General features: G+C 39.7%; 1 protein-coding gene across 3 annotated transcripts in view; it reads right to left on the bottom strand.

Moving 5' to 3' along the window:
- Nucleotides 1-5,261: 5,261 nt before the first annotated feature.
- The window catches only part of LOC123307700, a 322,483-nt gene continuing 314,747 nt past the window's right edge, over nucleotides 5,262-12,997 (bottom strand). For all 3 annotated transcript variants that reach the window (XM_044890107.1, XM_044890106.1, XM_044890108.1), the window contains one exon: nucleotides 5,262-6,638. In XM_044890107.1, the coding sequence (XP_044746042.1) occupies nucleotides 6,361-6,638 (278 nt within the window). In that variant the 3' untranslated portion in view covers nucleotides 5,262-6,360. The remainder of the gene's footprint in view (nucleotides 6,639-12,997) is intronic.

Below are 12,997 nucleotides of genomic sequence, written 5' to 3'. Positions count from 1 at the left end.
ACCCGAGTATGGCTGTAACCATAGAAATCGGGCACTAAGGAGTGCCTAGATTCGAATGGTATTATACCCAGTTAATTAAATCCACTAAGCAAACTGTCCTTATATTCACTTTTAGTCTATTCAAACAACAAAACACGCATCCAAACTCAACACTCAAAAAAAGATATTCTTCTGAGGTTATGAAAACAACAACAGCCATAAGTATAGTTCCCCAACTGCCCACTCTAGCGCTGCAATTTTATTTTGCATACAGTAAATATATACCTCCCACAGTGGCGACATAGATTGTCTCATTTTCGTTGAACTCTAAAAGAACTGGAACTGAGAAAGATTGAAAGGGAAGATATAGAGCAATATATCTCTATTTGCGCTCTGTCAATTGGTTTATAAAGATGTAAACAAAAACAACCCGGGGCTTTCAAGTGAGACGACTGCTGCGTCCGACGTCTGATGCGGTTATTCGATTGGTTGCCGAACTATTAGAAAGAGATGGGTTGCTCAACTTCTTACGTTTCACTTGGATACACTTTTCGTCGTATTTCGGTACCTACCCTTCCAGTTCTTTTAGAATTCAATGCTCATTTTCTATTGGTTGATCCGCCATGTTTTGTCGGACGTCAAAATCACTGATATACGCATAGAATTTCTAACTATATTATTATTACAGACGTGCCGTAAAAGTGAAAGCGGAAGAGAAAGTCGAAGTGAAAGTGTATACTAGCGAAGCTACGGAATTTGTGATTCCGTCTACGAAACTTCCGAAGTTTTTTTGTAAGTTCTATAAGTGTATGTATTATAGAGCGGAAATTCGTTCAAATTCAGTGTATTCAGTGTCGAGTCCAGATCCATTGATCGATGGTTCCACGGATATCACTGGTGAGTCGATTATTTTTCTGATAGTATAGAAAATATATAACTTAGCCACATAGCGTAATAGTAACATAGAAGTGAGGATTTCCAATATTTCAGTATTATTCAGAAATACCTCATATAGTTCAGTACGGACAAAAAGCCATGTCGGAGGTCTCAGACAATGAGAGCTTCCACATGGAAGCTACGGACACCGAAGAATTCAGCGATGGGGAAGCAGAGGCTCAAAGAAGAGTGGGGGGGGGGTTGATGGCTCAAATAAATAAACTAACTGGAACCGTGGCTCAGTTGGTCAGGGAGATACGCCTCTTGAGAGAGGAAGCCCCTCAATTCCCTAGTTTTGCCGAAATTGCAAAACAGATTGCGGCACAGAAATCCCCCACATTTGCAGAAATTGCAAAGCAGGTAGCGGTCCCCAAAAATACCTCCAAACAGGTAGTAGCTCCAGAACCGGAAATGAAGAAAAATTTTGCAACACAAGTTGCAAAAACTCAGAACGCGCCGCCCACAAAACGCGCGCGTAAAGAAAGTTCATCTTCAGACGAAGAGACCGCAAAAAGATCTCAAAAGCTCTCTACTTGAAGAAATTCAGCTACAACAGAGCAACCGTCGTGAAAGACGGAATCAGGATCGTAGCCTCGACTGTGGACGACTACAGGAACATTACGAAATATTTTGACCAGATTGGTAAGGAGTAATTCACCTACCAAATGGAGGAAGAGAAAAAGATATACGCAGTCATAAGGCATCTCCCAAAAGATGCTGACCTAAATATAATCAAAAATGATCTAAAGGTCCAAGGAATCCATGACGCCGAGGTGTCCAGAATGACATCCAATAAAACCAAAAAGTTTATACTCTTATACCTGGTCAAAACTCAGAGAAAGGAGATTTTCGAAATAAGACGCCTCTACAATCTCTGCATTGTGGTGGAATCAAAAAGAAGGACAGAAAATCCAAGCCAATGCTTCAGATGCCACAGGTACGGACATTGCACAAAAGATTGCGAACTTACCAGAAAAGGTGAGGAGAGAAAAGCCACATGCGTTCTGTGCGGTGAAGAAGGCCATCCAGCAAGCTACAAAGGATGTAGCGAATTCAAATTAGTGACAAGGAAGAGGAAAACAGGCCAGAAATCGGCAGAGCACGATTCCTCAAAAAGTCCAGGAGAAAAAGAAGCCCACCCTCTCCAAAGTAGACGACAAAAGAAGTACCCAAACCAGTACAGAAGAAGGAGCAACCGAAAATGCCCCAAGCTAAACCTACAAACAACAAAACAAAAGAAAACAGAAAAGTCTCTGAATCCGCCGACGATTTAGACACTTTTACTGAAAACATTTTCAACAAAATCATGTTGAAAATTGAAAGAGAGATGGAGAAAAACTCTAAGGAATGTTCAGTAAACTGAAATAATGGAACATACAACTAGGAAAAATTCCCTTAGAATATTCTCCTGCATAGGCGTAGCCAGGGTTGAGTTTCGGGGGGGTTTTGAAATGAAATTTTTCTGATTTTGACATATAAATTGAGACTTTTTGAAACTAATATTATGTAACTATATTATTTCGGGGGGGGTTTGAACCCCCAAAACCCCCCCTTGGCTACGCTCGTGGTCTCCTGGAACATAAACGGTGTCAGAACTCGAAAATCCGAGATAGAAGAAATAATATTAGAGAGAAAACCTGATATTATAGCCTTACAGTAAACAAGAATACAACCAAATACGCGAGTGAACATCATGAATTATGAGATATATAGATGTGACAGAATCGCAAACACTGGGGGAGGTGTTGCCCTACTGGTTAGACGAGATCTGAAACACTATTTTAAAGGAAGATCTGACGAGTCACAAATAGAAACAGTGACGATTGTTGCTGAAATAAATCGACAAAGAGTCGAGGTCACATCGGCATATAAAAGACCCCCAAATAACTTATTGGAAGAAGAGATTAACAACTTACTAGATGGAACAAACCCGAAAATCTGCATCGGAGATTTCAATTGCAAATCTCCAGAATGGAACAGCAGGATGGAAAACAGAAATGGCAGAAAACTGAAAGATCTCGCTGAAAAACATGAAGCTATCGTTATTGGACCTGAAGAACCAACGTACCTAGCATTCGGAAATGGATTACCAGATATAATTGATATCGCAATTATGAAAAATATCACTAGAGAATTCTCGATAGAGACCTTGTGGGACGGAACCTCTAACCACAACCCCATCGAATTAACAATAGGAGAAGCGCCAAAAAGGGAACTAATGCAAACAAGAGAATACACCGATTGGACTAAATATAGCCATCTGATACAATCGGAGGTAAAAGAAATACCAACAATCAACACACCGGAAGACCTAGAAAGCGCCGTTGATAAACTAGAAAAGAATATACTAGATGCCTACAAAAAGAGCACAAAGAAAATAACGAGCACCGATACATGCACACGGTGATACACCCAGAGAAATCAAAGATCTCATCAGGGAAAATCGGAGACTAAGAAAAACATACAGGCTCAACAAAACAGATATAAAAAAGAGAAATCTAAACCGACACAGCCAAGTTTTAAAAAATGCCCTGAAGGATATGAGAACAAATAGATGGAACAACAGAGTTCAAGAACTAAATACTATCGATCATTCTGCATGGAAAATGCAAAAAAGTCTGAGAAGAGAAAAGACTAAAATACCACCTCTCCACGGAGAAAGAGGAATGGCATATACGAATATCGATAAAGCAGAAGCACTGGCGGACTCGATAGAAAGAGAATCGAGAATTAATTACAGACCTGATGACGATAATGATGATCTGGAAGAACTAGTTGAGAACAACGAAGAAGAAATGGACGAACCACCAGTAGACGACAAAATAGAAAAACCAACTTCTCCATTTGAAATAAAAGAGATAATCAGAAGCTTGAAAAATAGAAAAGCTCTAGAAAGTGATAAAATAACGAATGTTATGTTGAAGAAATTACCTAGAAAAGGTATAGCTGCTCTCACAAATATTTCAAACGGTATAATGGAGGACTGAACACTATCCGAAAAAGTGGAAAACTGCGGAAGTCATATTGTTCAACAAACCAGGCAAAGATAAAAAAATTCCCCAAAACTACAGGCCGATAAGTTTATTGTCCGCCCTAGGAAAAGTAGTAGAAAGAGTATTCGCTAGGAGGCTTACAGAAGAAACTGAAAATCTGAATCTCATTCCAGCAGAGCAATTCGGATTCAGAAGAGATCACTCAACAGAAAAGCAATTACTGAGACTCACAGAACACATAACAGAAGGATTCCAAAATAAACAAGCAACAGGTCTTGTACTACTAGATGTCGCCAGAGCATTCGACACAGTATAGCATGAAGGATTGATTTACAAAATGAGATATGCTGGATACTCAATCAAACTGTGCAAGTTGATTAGGAATTATTTGAGGAACAGAAGATTCTACGTGAAAGTGGAAGGAGAAAACTCCACAACCAGATATATGGAAGCAGGGGTGCCTCAAGGGTCAGTACTTGGGCCGTTACTGTATAACATATATATTCACGATATACCAAAATCTCCAAGGACTATGCTGACACTATATGCCGACGACACGGTAATCGCAATTCGACATCGCAAGCCAGAAATCATAAAAGGAAAATTACAAGAAGCTTTAGATGAAATAAATGACTGGTGTATTAAATGGAAAATAAAGCTCAACGGACAAAAGAGCCAAGCGATATTACTGCAAAAGAGGAGACTGAGAACTACAACAAATCTGGAGGTAGATGGAGAAGAAATCGAATGGAAAAACGAAGCGAAATATTGAGGTATCACCCTAGACAAAGGTCTAACGTGGAGAAGCCATATCAAACAAGCCGTTGACAAAACCAAGGCAGCGATGAATATGCTCTACCCGCTGATAGGTAGAAAGAGCCACATGTCAAATGAGACAAAATTGTAAATAATCAAAGCCGTTGCTAGACCGCAACTGACCTATGGATCAGGTGTTTGTGGATTCGCGGCAAAGAGCCATATACAAAGAATTCAGGCAACAGAAAACAAGCTACTACGATGTGCCATAGATGCGCCTTGGTTTGTCAGGAATAAACAGATATATCGAGATTTGAAGTGGGAAACCATCACCGAATTTATGAAGAGGAAAGCTGAAAAGTTATTCGAAACAGCGAAGGAACATCCAAACGAAGAACTCAGGAGACTAGTGGACTACGATCCGGAGGAAGACAGAGGAAGAATGAGAAATTACAAAAGGAGACCGCGAGATCAATTGAGGAGAGATTAAAATGAGTACGGAAACTTATTAAAACTATACTGAGAAGAGATATCCGAAATGGACGAACATGAAAACCCAGCACGACAATGTGCAATAAGAAATTAACCGATCAAGGGATAAATGGTTCATAGGCAAATACTCGGAACCAATGTAAAGCAGGTTAGGCTTAGTGGGTCGCGAACTCAGGAGAGTGAGTAATCCCACAGTGTTCCCTAGAAATCGGTTCCTCTGGGCGAGAGATAGAGCCCCGTGTTTTCACGGTCGCAGATTCCCCCTGCTATAAAAAAAAAGTACATCATATTTCTATGATTCTTTGCCTACGTCCTTGACAAAACATGGCGGATTGTTGACAGTTTTATGATCCGTTGTCGCCACTTTGGGTGTAATTTTGCATACAGTTACGTTATACCCCCATATATGGTATAAAGTCAATGTAATTTTGCAACGCTTATAGTGTTCATCTAAGATGATGATGTGAAGATTTCAAAACTATTCATTTACTTTTGAACTAGTGACGTCACACAGAATATATTTTGAAAATAATTTTGAAAGCAGTTCAACGCCAAATAACATCTCAAGTTCTGTGAAACCGGCTGTAAATATCAATAATTTTCGAACTACAATTTTCGAAGCTTGATTTGTAATTGATGTTAAGTTTTGCCAAACTGAATTGATACTTTTCCAATTCCAATTTCAATAGGATATTGTTGAAAAAATACTGATAAGTGTTTGTCCTATTTTCACAAGAAATTGTAGCTACACTTTTGGAAATAAATTCTATTGTTTGAATAAAAAATTAATTAGCTCACGTCTATTCAATAACTCAAATATAAAACGGTGAATTCATCGGAAATTTTCAGATCCTATTAAAAAATCAGTCTCAAAACTAATCGAATCAAGAAAACAACGATGTGAATATAGCGATTTGGATACGGGAATATATCGAATCAAATGAAAAAAACCTCACCTTGTGAGTAACTATAGGTTTAACTGAAGTGGAAAGATCTATTTCGTTTGGGAAATTGAATGAAAATATGAAATTCATTAATTTCAGAGGCGACAGAAAATTATGTTAAATAATCTAAGTTCTATACGCAATCGGAGAGCTTACTGCACATGCATACTTCATTTTTCATAATTTCATCTGTTCTAATTTTATTTGATTTCTGAAAACTTCAGGGTGAATTACTGCTGGAAAAACGTGAACTGTAATTGTTAAGGAGGCACATATGGTGGAGGCTTCCTGTACGTTGGTGCAGGTTTCGGCCTAGAGTTTTTACCATTATCTTGGGTTTTAGTGAAAGGAGGGGGTGGATGGTAAGGCTCAGAATCATCAGTGAACTTCAATGAGCTGCTTTTGCTATATTCAGGGGGTGCTAGTGGGGGTTTCTCATCTTTCAATATTATTGGTGCTTTTGTGCCTGCTTCCGGTTTCTCATCTAGTTCTTCCTGAAATATTACTGGAATGCCTTTGTTGCCATAACTCTGTCGCCCTGCAATTAGAAATATTAGCAAAATTATTGAATGCATTTTTTGTGGATTATTAACAAAATAATTCGTTGACGCATTCCACGAACAAGGCCGAGCAAAATTGCATTCTACCAGTTATATATGTATATGTTGCGGCTAAAGATAGGTGTGAACATAAACTCAAGATTATCCGGCTAAACTTAGGTTTAGCTACGGCTAGTTGCTAATGTTAGTTAGGCTACACTTCCTACACATCCCACGGCTAAAAATGTAGAAGCTAATAGAAAAGAAGAAAAGTATCGCCAAGGCTTGAGGGGCGCAAATTTTCGGCAATTGAAAAAATGTGAAGAAATGGTAATATAATCAAACTATTAATTCAACGTATTTTTTATGAATTTCACATATTTTTAATAGCGGAAAAGCATTCTGTTAAGCAGATGAGAAATTGAGAATGAACATATATTTGTTTCTAATGTGTCTCAACGTAATCTTATTAGCGAATCTAAAAATCTAAAGGTCTGATGACAAAATTCAATCGAATATGCTACTTTGAATGTTTTAAACTGTTGATGGTTATCTTTCATCATGTTATTATTCATAATTTACGAGAGAATTGAACGAACAAAAGGAGAAAATAACCCAATTAATGAATGGTGGGGAAAATATACTTTTGTTCACAGAACAAAATTCTGTATGTCTAATATCTTATAATTTATTTCCTTGTGAGGTCATATTCTGGTTTTTCACAGGACAATTGACTATTCACGTTCCTATTGTCCTGTGGAGAACTGTATATCTAACTTCTGTATGTGAATTGATTTAAAAAAACGTAGGCTCCATTTGAAGAGCATCAATCTCCTAAACAGATGGAAATAACTCATTAAAAGTTAAATTGGAAACCCATGGGCGTTATGTAACAAAACCTCAATACAGTAGCATTCAATGCTATTTTGCATATTTCAATTCTAAAAATTGAAACAAAAACGTGGCCGTGTGCTTTCGTCTTCTCCCATATGATCATTCATAAGACATCACCCCTCCCCGTGTCCATTCAATACATTTTTAGACGTTCCGTTTAGGATAATGTGCACATTAGCCGGCTAAAGATGAAATTCCCTGACGCAGATGAACATTTTATTGAACTTAGCCGGTCCTCGAATGTAAACCTAAGTTTAGCCGTCTAATCTTAAGTTTATGGTCACAACTCACAACTATCCTTAACCGTAACATATACATAAGGCATACCCGGCATGCGTACTTTCTGCTTTAAAAAATCAACGATATCAAATTCTGACATAGCTTCCACCATAAAGGGTTATTTATTCAATTTTGGACGATTTCTGTTAAAAATGATATTGATAATAAATATATATATAGACAAGTGATCATCAAACATTTATTTTGTTTCACACCAAGGTCCCCAACAGCTGAGCACCTATAATTTTTTTCCTGTTTGGTTCTACACGGTAATATCATTCTCCTTTTCCTTATATACAGGGTGTTTCATCATAAACTGGACAAACATATATGGTCGGTAGGTGATACCGGGAGAATCATTTTTGTCTTATGACATATACCCCGTTTTCGACGCATATGCGAGATACAGGGTGTTAAACGTCGTATTTGAGCAATATTCTAATGAGTGTGGTCAGTTAGTATTAAACCTCAAAGTAACGGTTTCTGGTCACATCGGAGTATTTTTGAGTGGTCAATTCAGAAGAGATGAACTCTGAAAAAAAAATTTCAAAATGGCGGAAAACTTTTAATGTTCGTGATTTTTTTTTCGGTTGCCAAATTGAATTTCATTTTTTGAATGAACACAATTTTGGGACAATTTATGTGAAAAAATTTTTCATGAATCGAACACAACTTTTTATTTACATGTCTACAGCGAATAAAAAATTTCACCCGAAATTGTTGAAACATTTCCCGATTGTACTTCCTTTTATACCTAACACGAATATGGAAACAGAATCGAAAAATATCCAACCGTTTTTTCAGTGCATCCGTCCAAATATCTAGTAGGAGCCTCCAACACAATCAAAAAATAAAAACTGGTTGGGCTTTGAGGCCAAAATTTTCAAATTGAGCTGTCGAAACATTACAGATGGTAATATGAATTTATCACAAAAAAAATTTGGTATTTGGTAATCTTCTCCGTGTAAGCTTTCGTGATGTTGTCGTCTGCCGGGATCGTGAACTCTATGAGTATACATGTTTTTTGTTCAGTGTCGGAGATATCAAGTCTGTTATGCATCACCGCTCGATCCGTCACTTGAGTGGAGTCCCAATAGAGTCCGTAGCGTACATTTTGTACGAGAGGTTTTGGGACATAAATGTGAGTTGGTAGTTCTTCCTGTAGTAAACCCAACTTCAACGCAACCTGTTGGTGGTAGATCTTCGCCATGGAGTTATGCCTCTCCAGGTAATCTCTTGGAGCTAGTATAGGGCAGGATGAAGTCATATGTTGTAATGTTTCAGGTGCCTGGGAACATTTGCGACAGCGATCAGATGGTACGTCGAGTTTGACAATATTTTTTTGTTACATTCTTGTGGGCACCACTTGGTTTCCAAGACATTTTTCTTAGTAATTTGAAAATAATTCTTGTGTGCCAAAGGCCTTCTTGGGGACATATTGTAGTTTGAGTTGAACAGGAAGAAGTATTTTACGATGTGGGAGCGAGACTGAGAATGACGCTTTTAAATTAGACGCGAGTACAAATGTTTGCTGTCCCGGGACCATCAACCCAGTATAGCTTTTGTCGTCAGGAAAATCCGTGATTCGCAGAGAAAAATTTATGGACAGATGAGTCCACATTGGAAAAATATGGTTACCTGAGCACGCAAAACTTGCTCGAGTGGCAGTTAGAAAGTATCTTGATGAGGTATACTTTAGCGATCGGTTACTATCTCGTTCACCAGATTCAAATCTGCAAGATTTATCTTATTGGGAGCGGAGAAAGTGAAGGTTTATTTAGCCCGGCACTATTGCCAAGCGCTACGTAATCGATGGAATCGCACGTTCAATAAATGACATTTAGAATTTACGCGATCGATCCTAGACACGCGGGTTCCGAGCGAAATTCTATACAGAAATCCACTACGGGCTAGGAGATCACAGCTTACGAGGCGTTTTAGCCTTTTTTTTAGGCATTACACTAGCAGGACACCTCAAAGAATTTTTACGATTTTTATGCCCTCGTTTTGCTCTCATTTTGCTCCGTGTTGCTCACCTATATACAATGAATTATAGACAATTCAAGGTGCTCCGCTGGTGTAATATTTCACCGGCAGGGCACCTCAACGGATCTTTACAATATTGGTATCATTCGAAAGTACATAGCTTTTGCAGCATGGAACGTCAGAACCTTGCTAGACAACCCCAAGGCCAACCGACCAGAGAGGCGTACTGTCCTAATCGATAAGGAACTGCAACGAATATCCATTGCAATAGTTGCCTTGCGAGACACGCTTTTCGGACGAAGGTAGCTTGGTAGAACAAGCGTATACTTTATTCTGGAAAGGCTTTCCGGACGGCGAAATCAGACAACATGGCGTAGGCTTTGCCATTAGAAATGACCTGGTCGCCAAACTTACCGAAAATCCAGTTGGTATCTTCGGACGTTAATGACCCTACGCTTTCCTGCAGCGAATAACACGTTTGTGAACATCATTGCAGTATACGCACCCACTTTGAACTCCTCTGACAACTTAAAGGACACTTTCTACGAAACACTCGTTGCTATAAAGTAAAATCCCAGAACGGGAACGAATTATTCTCCTTGGAGACTTCAACGCCAGAGTGGGCAGATGTCAAGACTCAGAACTATGGCCGGGAATAATAGGAAAACACGGCACAGACAGCATTAATTCGAATGGAGAACGTCTGATGACTCTTTGTGCAGAACACAATCTGTGTATAACGAACACTTATTTTATTACGAGACCCAATTCAAGGGGTACCTGGCGCCAACCGCGCTCAGGGCATTGGCATACCCTCGACTATGTGATCGTGAGAAGAAAAGATCACAAGAGGTGCTAAACCTAGAGCAGATCTGGAGTGCTGGACTGATCATAGGCTGGTAATCTCGAGAATGAAAATCTCAATGCGCCGAAAATACCAACGCAAGCCAAAGTATCTAAGAGAGCGCCTTCAAATCTCCAAACTGCAAAACCTTTCTACAAAGGAAAGATTCATAGCTGCCGTCAAAGATAGCCTACCACCACCGGATTAAAACGACGACATTGAGACTCATTAGCTCCGCTTCAAGTCATCTCTTACAAATACAGCGAAAGAAATACTAAGCACAGAACGCTCCCGAAAATCCCCAGACTGGTTTGCCGACGGCGAAACTCAATATCGCACCCCTTTTGGACGCAAAACACAAAGCAATGAAAACTCCAATTAACAAGCCTAGCGATATTGCAGCCCAAAAAAGTTTTATAAACATAAAACGCGAGATCCGTCAAGAAATAAGAAAAATCTAGGATAGCTGGTGGAAAGAAAAAGCTAGGGAAATACAAGCTTACGCCGATAACCATGACTACAGGCGTTTTTTCGAAGCTATTAAAACGTTTTACGGTCCAAGCAGAAAAGCTAGCTTTCCTATAGGAAATGCTCATGGAGCTATTCTAACAAGGGAACAAGGAGATGTGCCACAAGACTTCAGAGATGCCTTAGTTATCAACCTCTATAAGAACAAAGGCGATACCTCAAATTGCAACAATTACAGGGGCATATCGTTGCTCAGCGTGGCCGGCAAAATTCTCTCGAAGATTATGGCTAATTGTCCGATTCCACTCTTAGACAAACTTTTACCTGAATCCCAGTGCGGCTTTCGACCAAATCGAGGTACGGTACGGTGGACCTAATTTTCACACTGCGACAGCTGCAAGAGAAGGCTCGTGAACAACAATCAAGGATCTATACAGCCAACATCGATTTAAGTAAGACCTTCGACTCGGTGAATCGGACAGCGCTGTGGAAAATCATGGGACGCCTTGGAGCACCCGGAAAATTCTCAGCAGTGTGTGAAAGCCTTCATACCAACAACACCGCTAGAATACAGCATAATGGCTCTACAACCGATCATTTCTTAACCAACTCTGGAATAAAACAAGGCTGCGTGTTAGCGCATTTACTGTTCAATATTTTCGCCATAGCTGTCTCGATAATTGCTGTTATGAGTATGCCTGTCAGAGGTGTTGGAATAAGATTCAGATTTGATGGAGGCCTATTTAACCTGAAGCGCCTCAGAGCAAAAACCCGTTCCAAGTTTATCACAGAACTTATATGCAGACGACTGCACACTTATAGCTAGCAGCCCAGAGGATCTACAGATAATGCTGGACACCTATAAATATATATACGAAGCTTTAGGCCTTAGACTCAATATCGACAAAACCAAAATCCTGGTAAGTCCGCCAGAAAGCCTTCGAACACATATCAACCTGGAGGCCTGGAGAATGAAACTCTAGAACAGGTCGAGCAGTTCAAATACTTGGGAAGCTTCATAAATACTAGGGCTAGCATAGACACGGAAATACACAACCGTATCAATTCGACATCTCGGGCATTCTGGAAGCTAAAGGTTAGAGTGTTTCAAAATCACGACCTCAATCTGAAGACCAGGACAGCTCTTTACAAAGCAGTCGTCCTCCCAACGCTTCTTTACGGAAGCGAAAGCTGGACGCTCTACAGGCGACATATTAAACAGCTTGAACAAACGCAACAACGTCATCTAAGACAAATAATGCACATCAGATGGTTCCACAAAGTTTCGAATGCAGAAGTCTTGCAACGCGCGAGTTGTACAACAATTGAGACTCAAGTAATGAGGGCCCGACTCAGATGGAGCGGCCACATTCTGAGGATGCAAGACACAAGACTCCCCAAAATAGCCCTGTATGGCGAATTCACAGAGGGAGCCCGAAAACCAGGAGGCCAGTATAAGCGGTTTAACGATATACTGCATCAATCCCTAAAATCAGTTACTGCCAATCATAACTGGGAACAACTAGCGTTGGACAGGTCACAGTGGTGGTCTTTGGCACACAGTTATAATGAAGACTCGAGAAGGATTCAGCGGCGGCCAGATCTGGTTGGTGGCTGTCCATGCCCTGAGTGTGGAAGGATCTGCAAGTCACGGTTGGGTCTCTTTAGTCACAGGAGGGCACACAGTCGCAACTAGCCCTAAGAAATTACAAGTCTGTTGGCAATTTTTTTTCTTCTTTTTGTAGATTTATTCCCGGTAACGGGGTTCAGCAATGAATGAATGAATGAATCTGGGTTTCGTTCTTTTCAAATGTGCAATTCATGTTTCTCTACCAGTTACCGTTACCGGAATATAGGTAATTCAAAGTATCACACTAGTAGGGCACC

This window comes from Coccinella septempunctata, chromosome 2 (genome assembly GCF_907165205.1).
Source record: "Coccinella septempunctata chromosome 2, icCocSept1.1, whole genome shotgun sequence".
Classification (NCBI taxonomy): domain Eukaryota; kingdom Metazoa; phylum Arthropoda; class Insecta; order Coleoptera; family Coccinellidae; genus Coccinella; species Coccinella septempunctata.
This window is presented reverse-complemented; position numbering and strand designations above follow the sequence as displayed.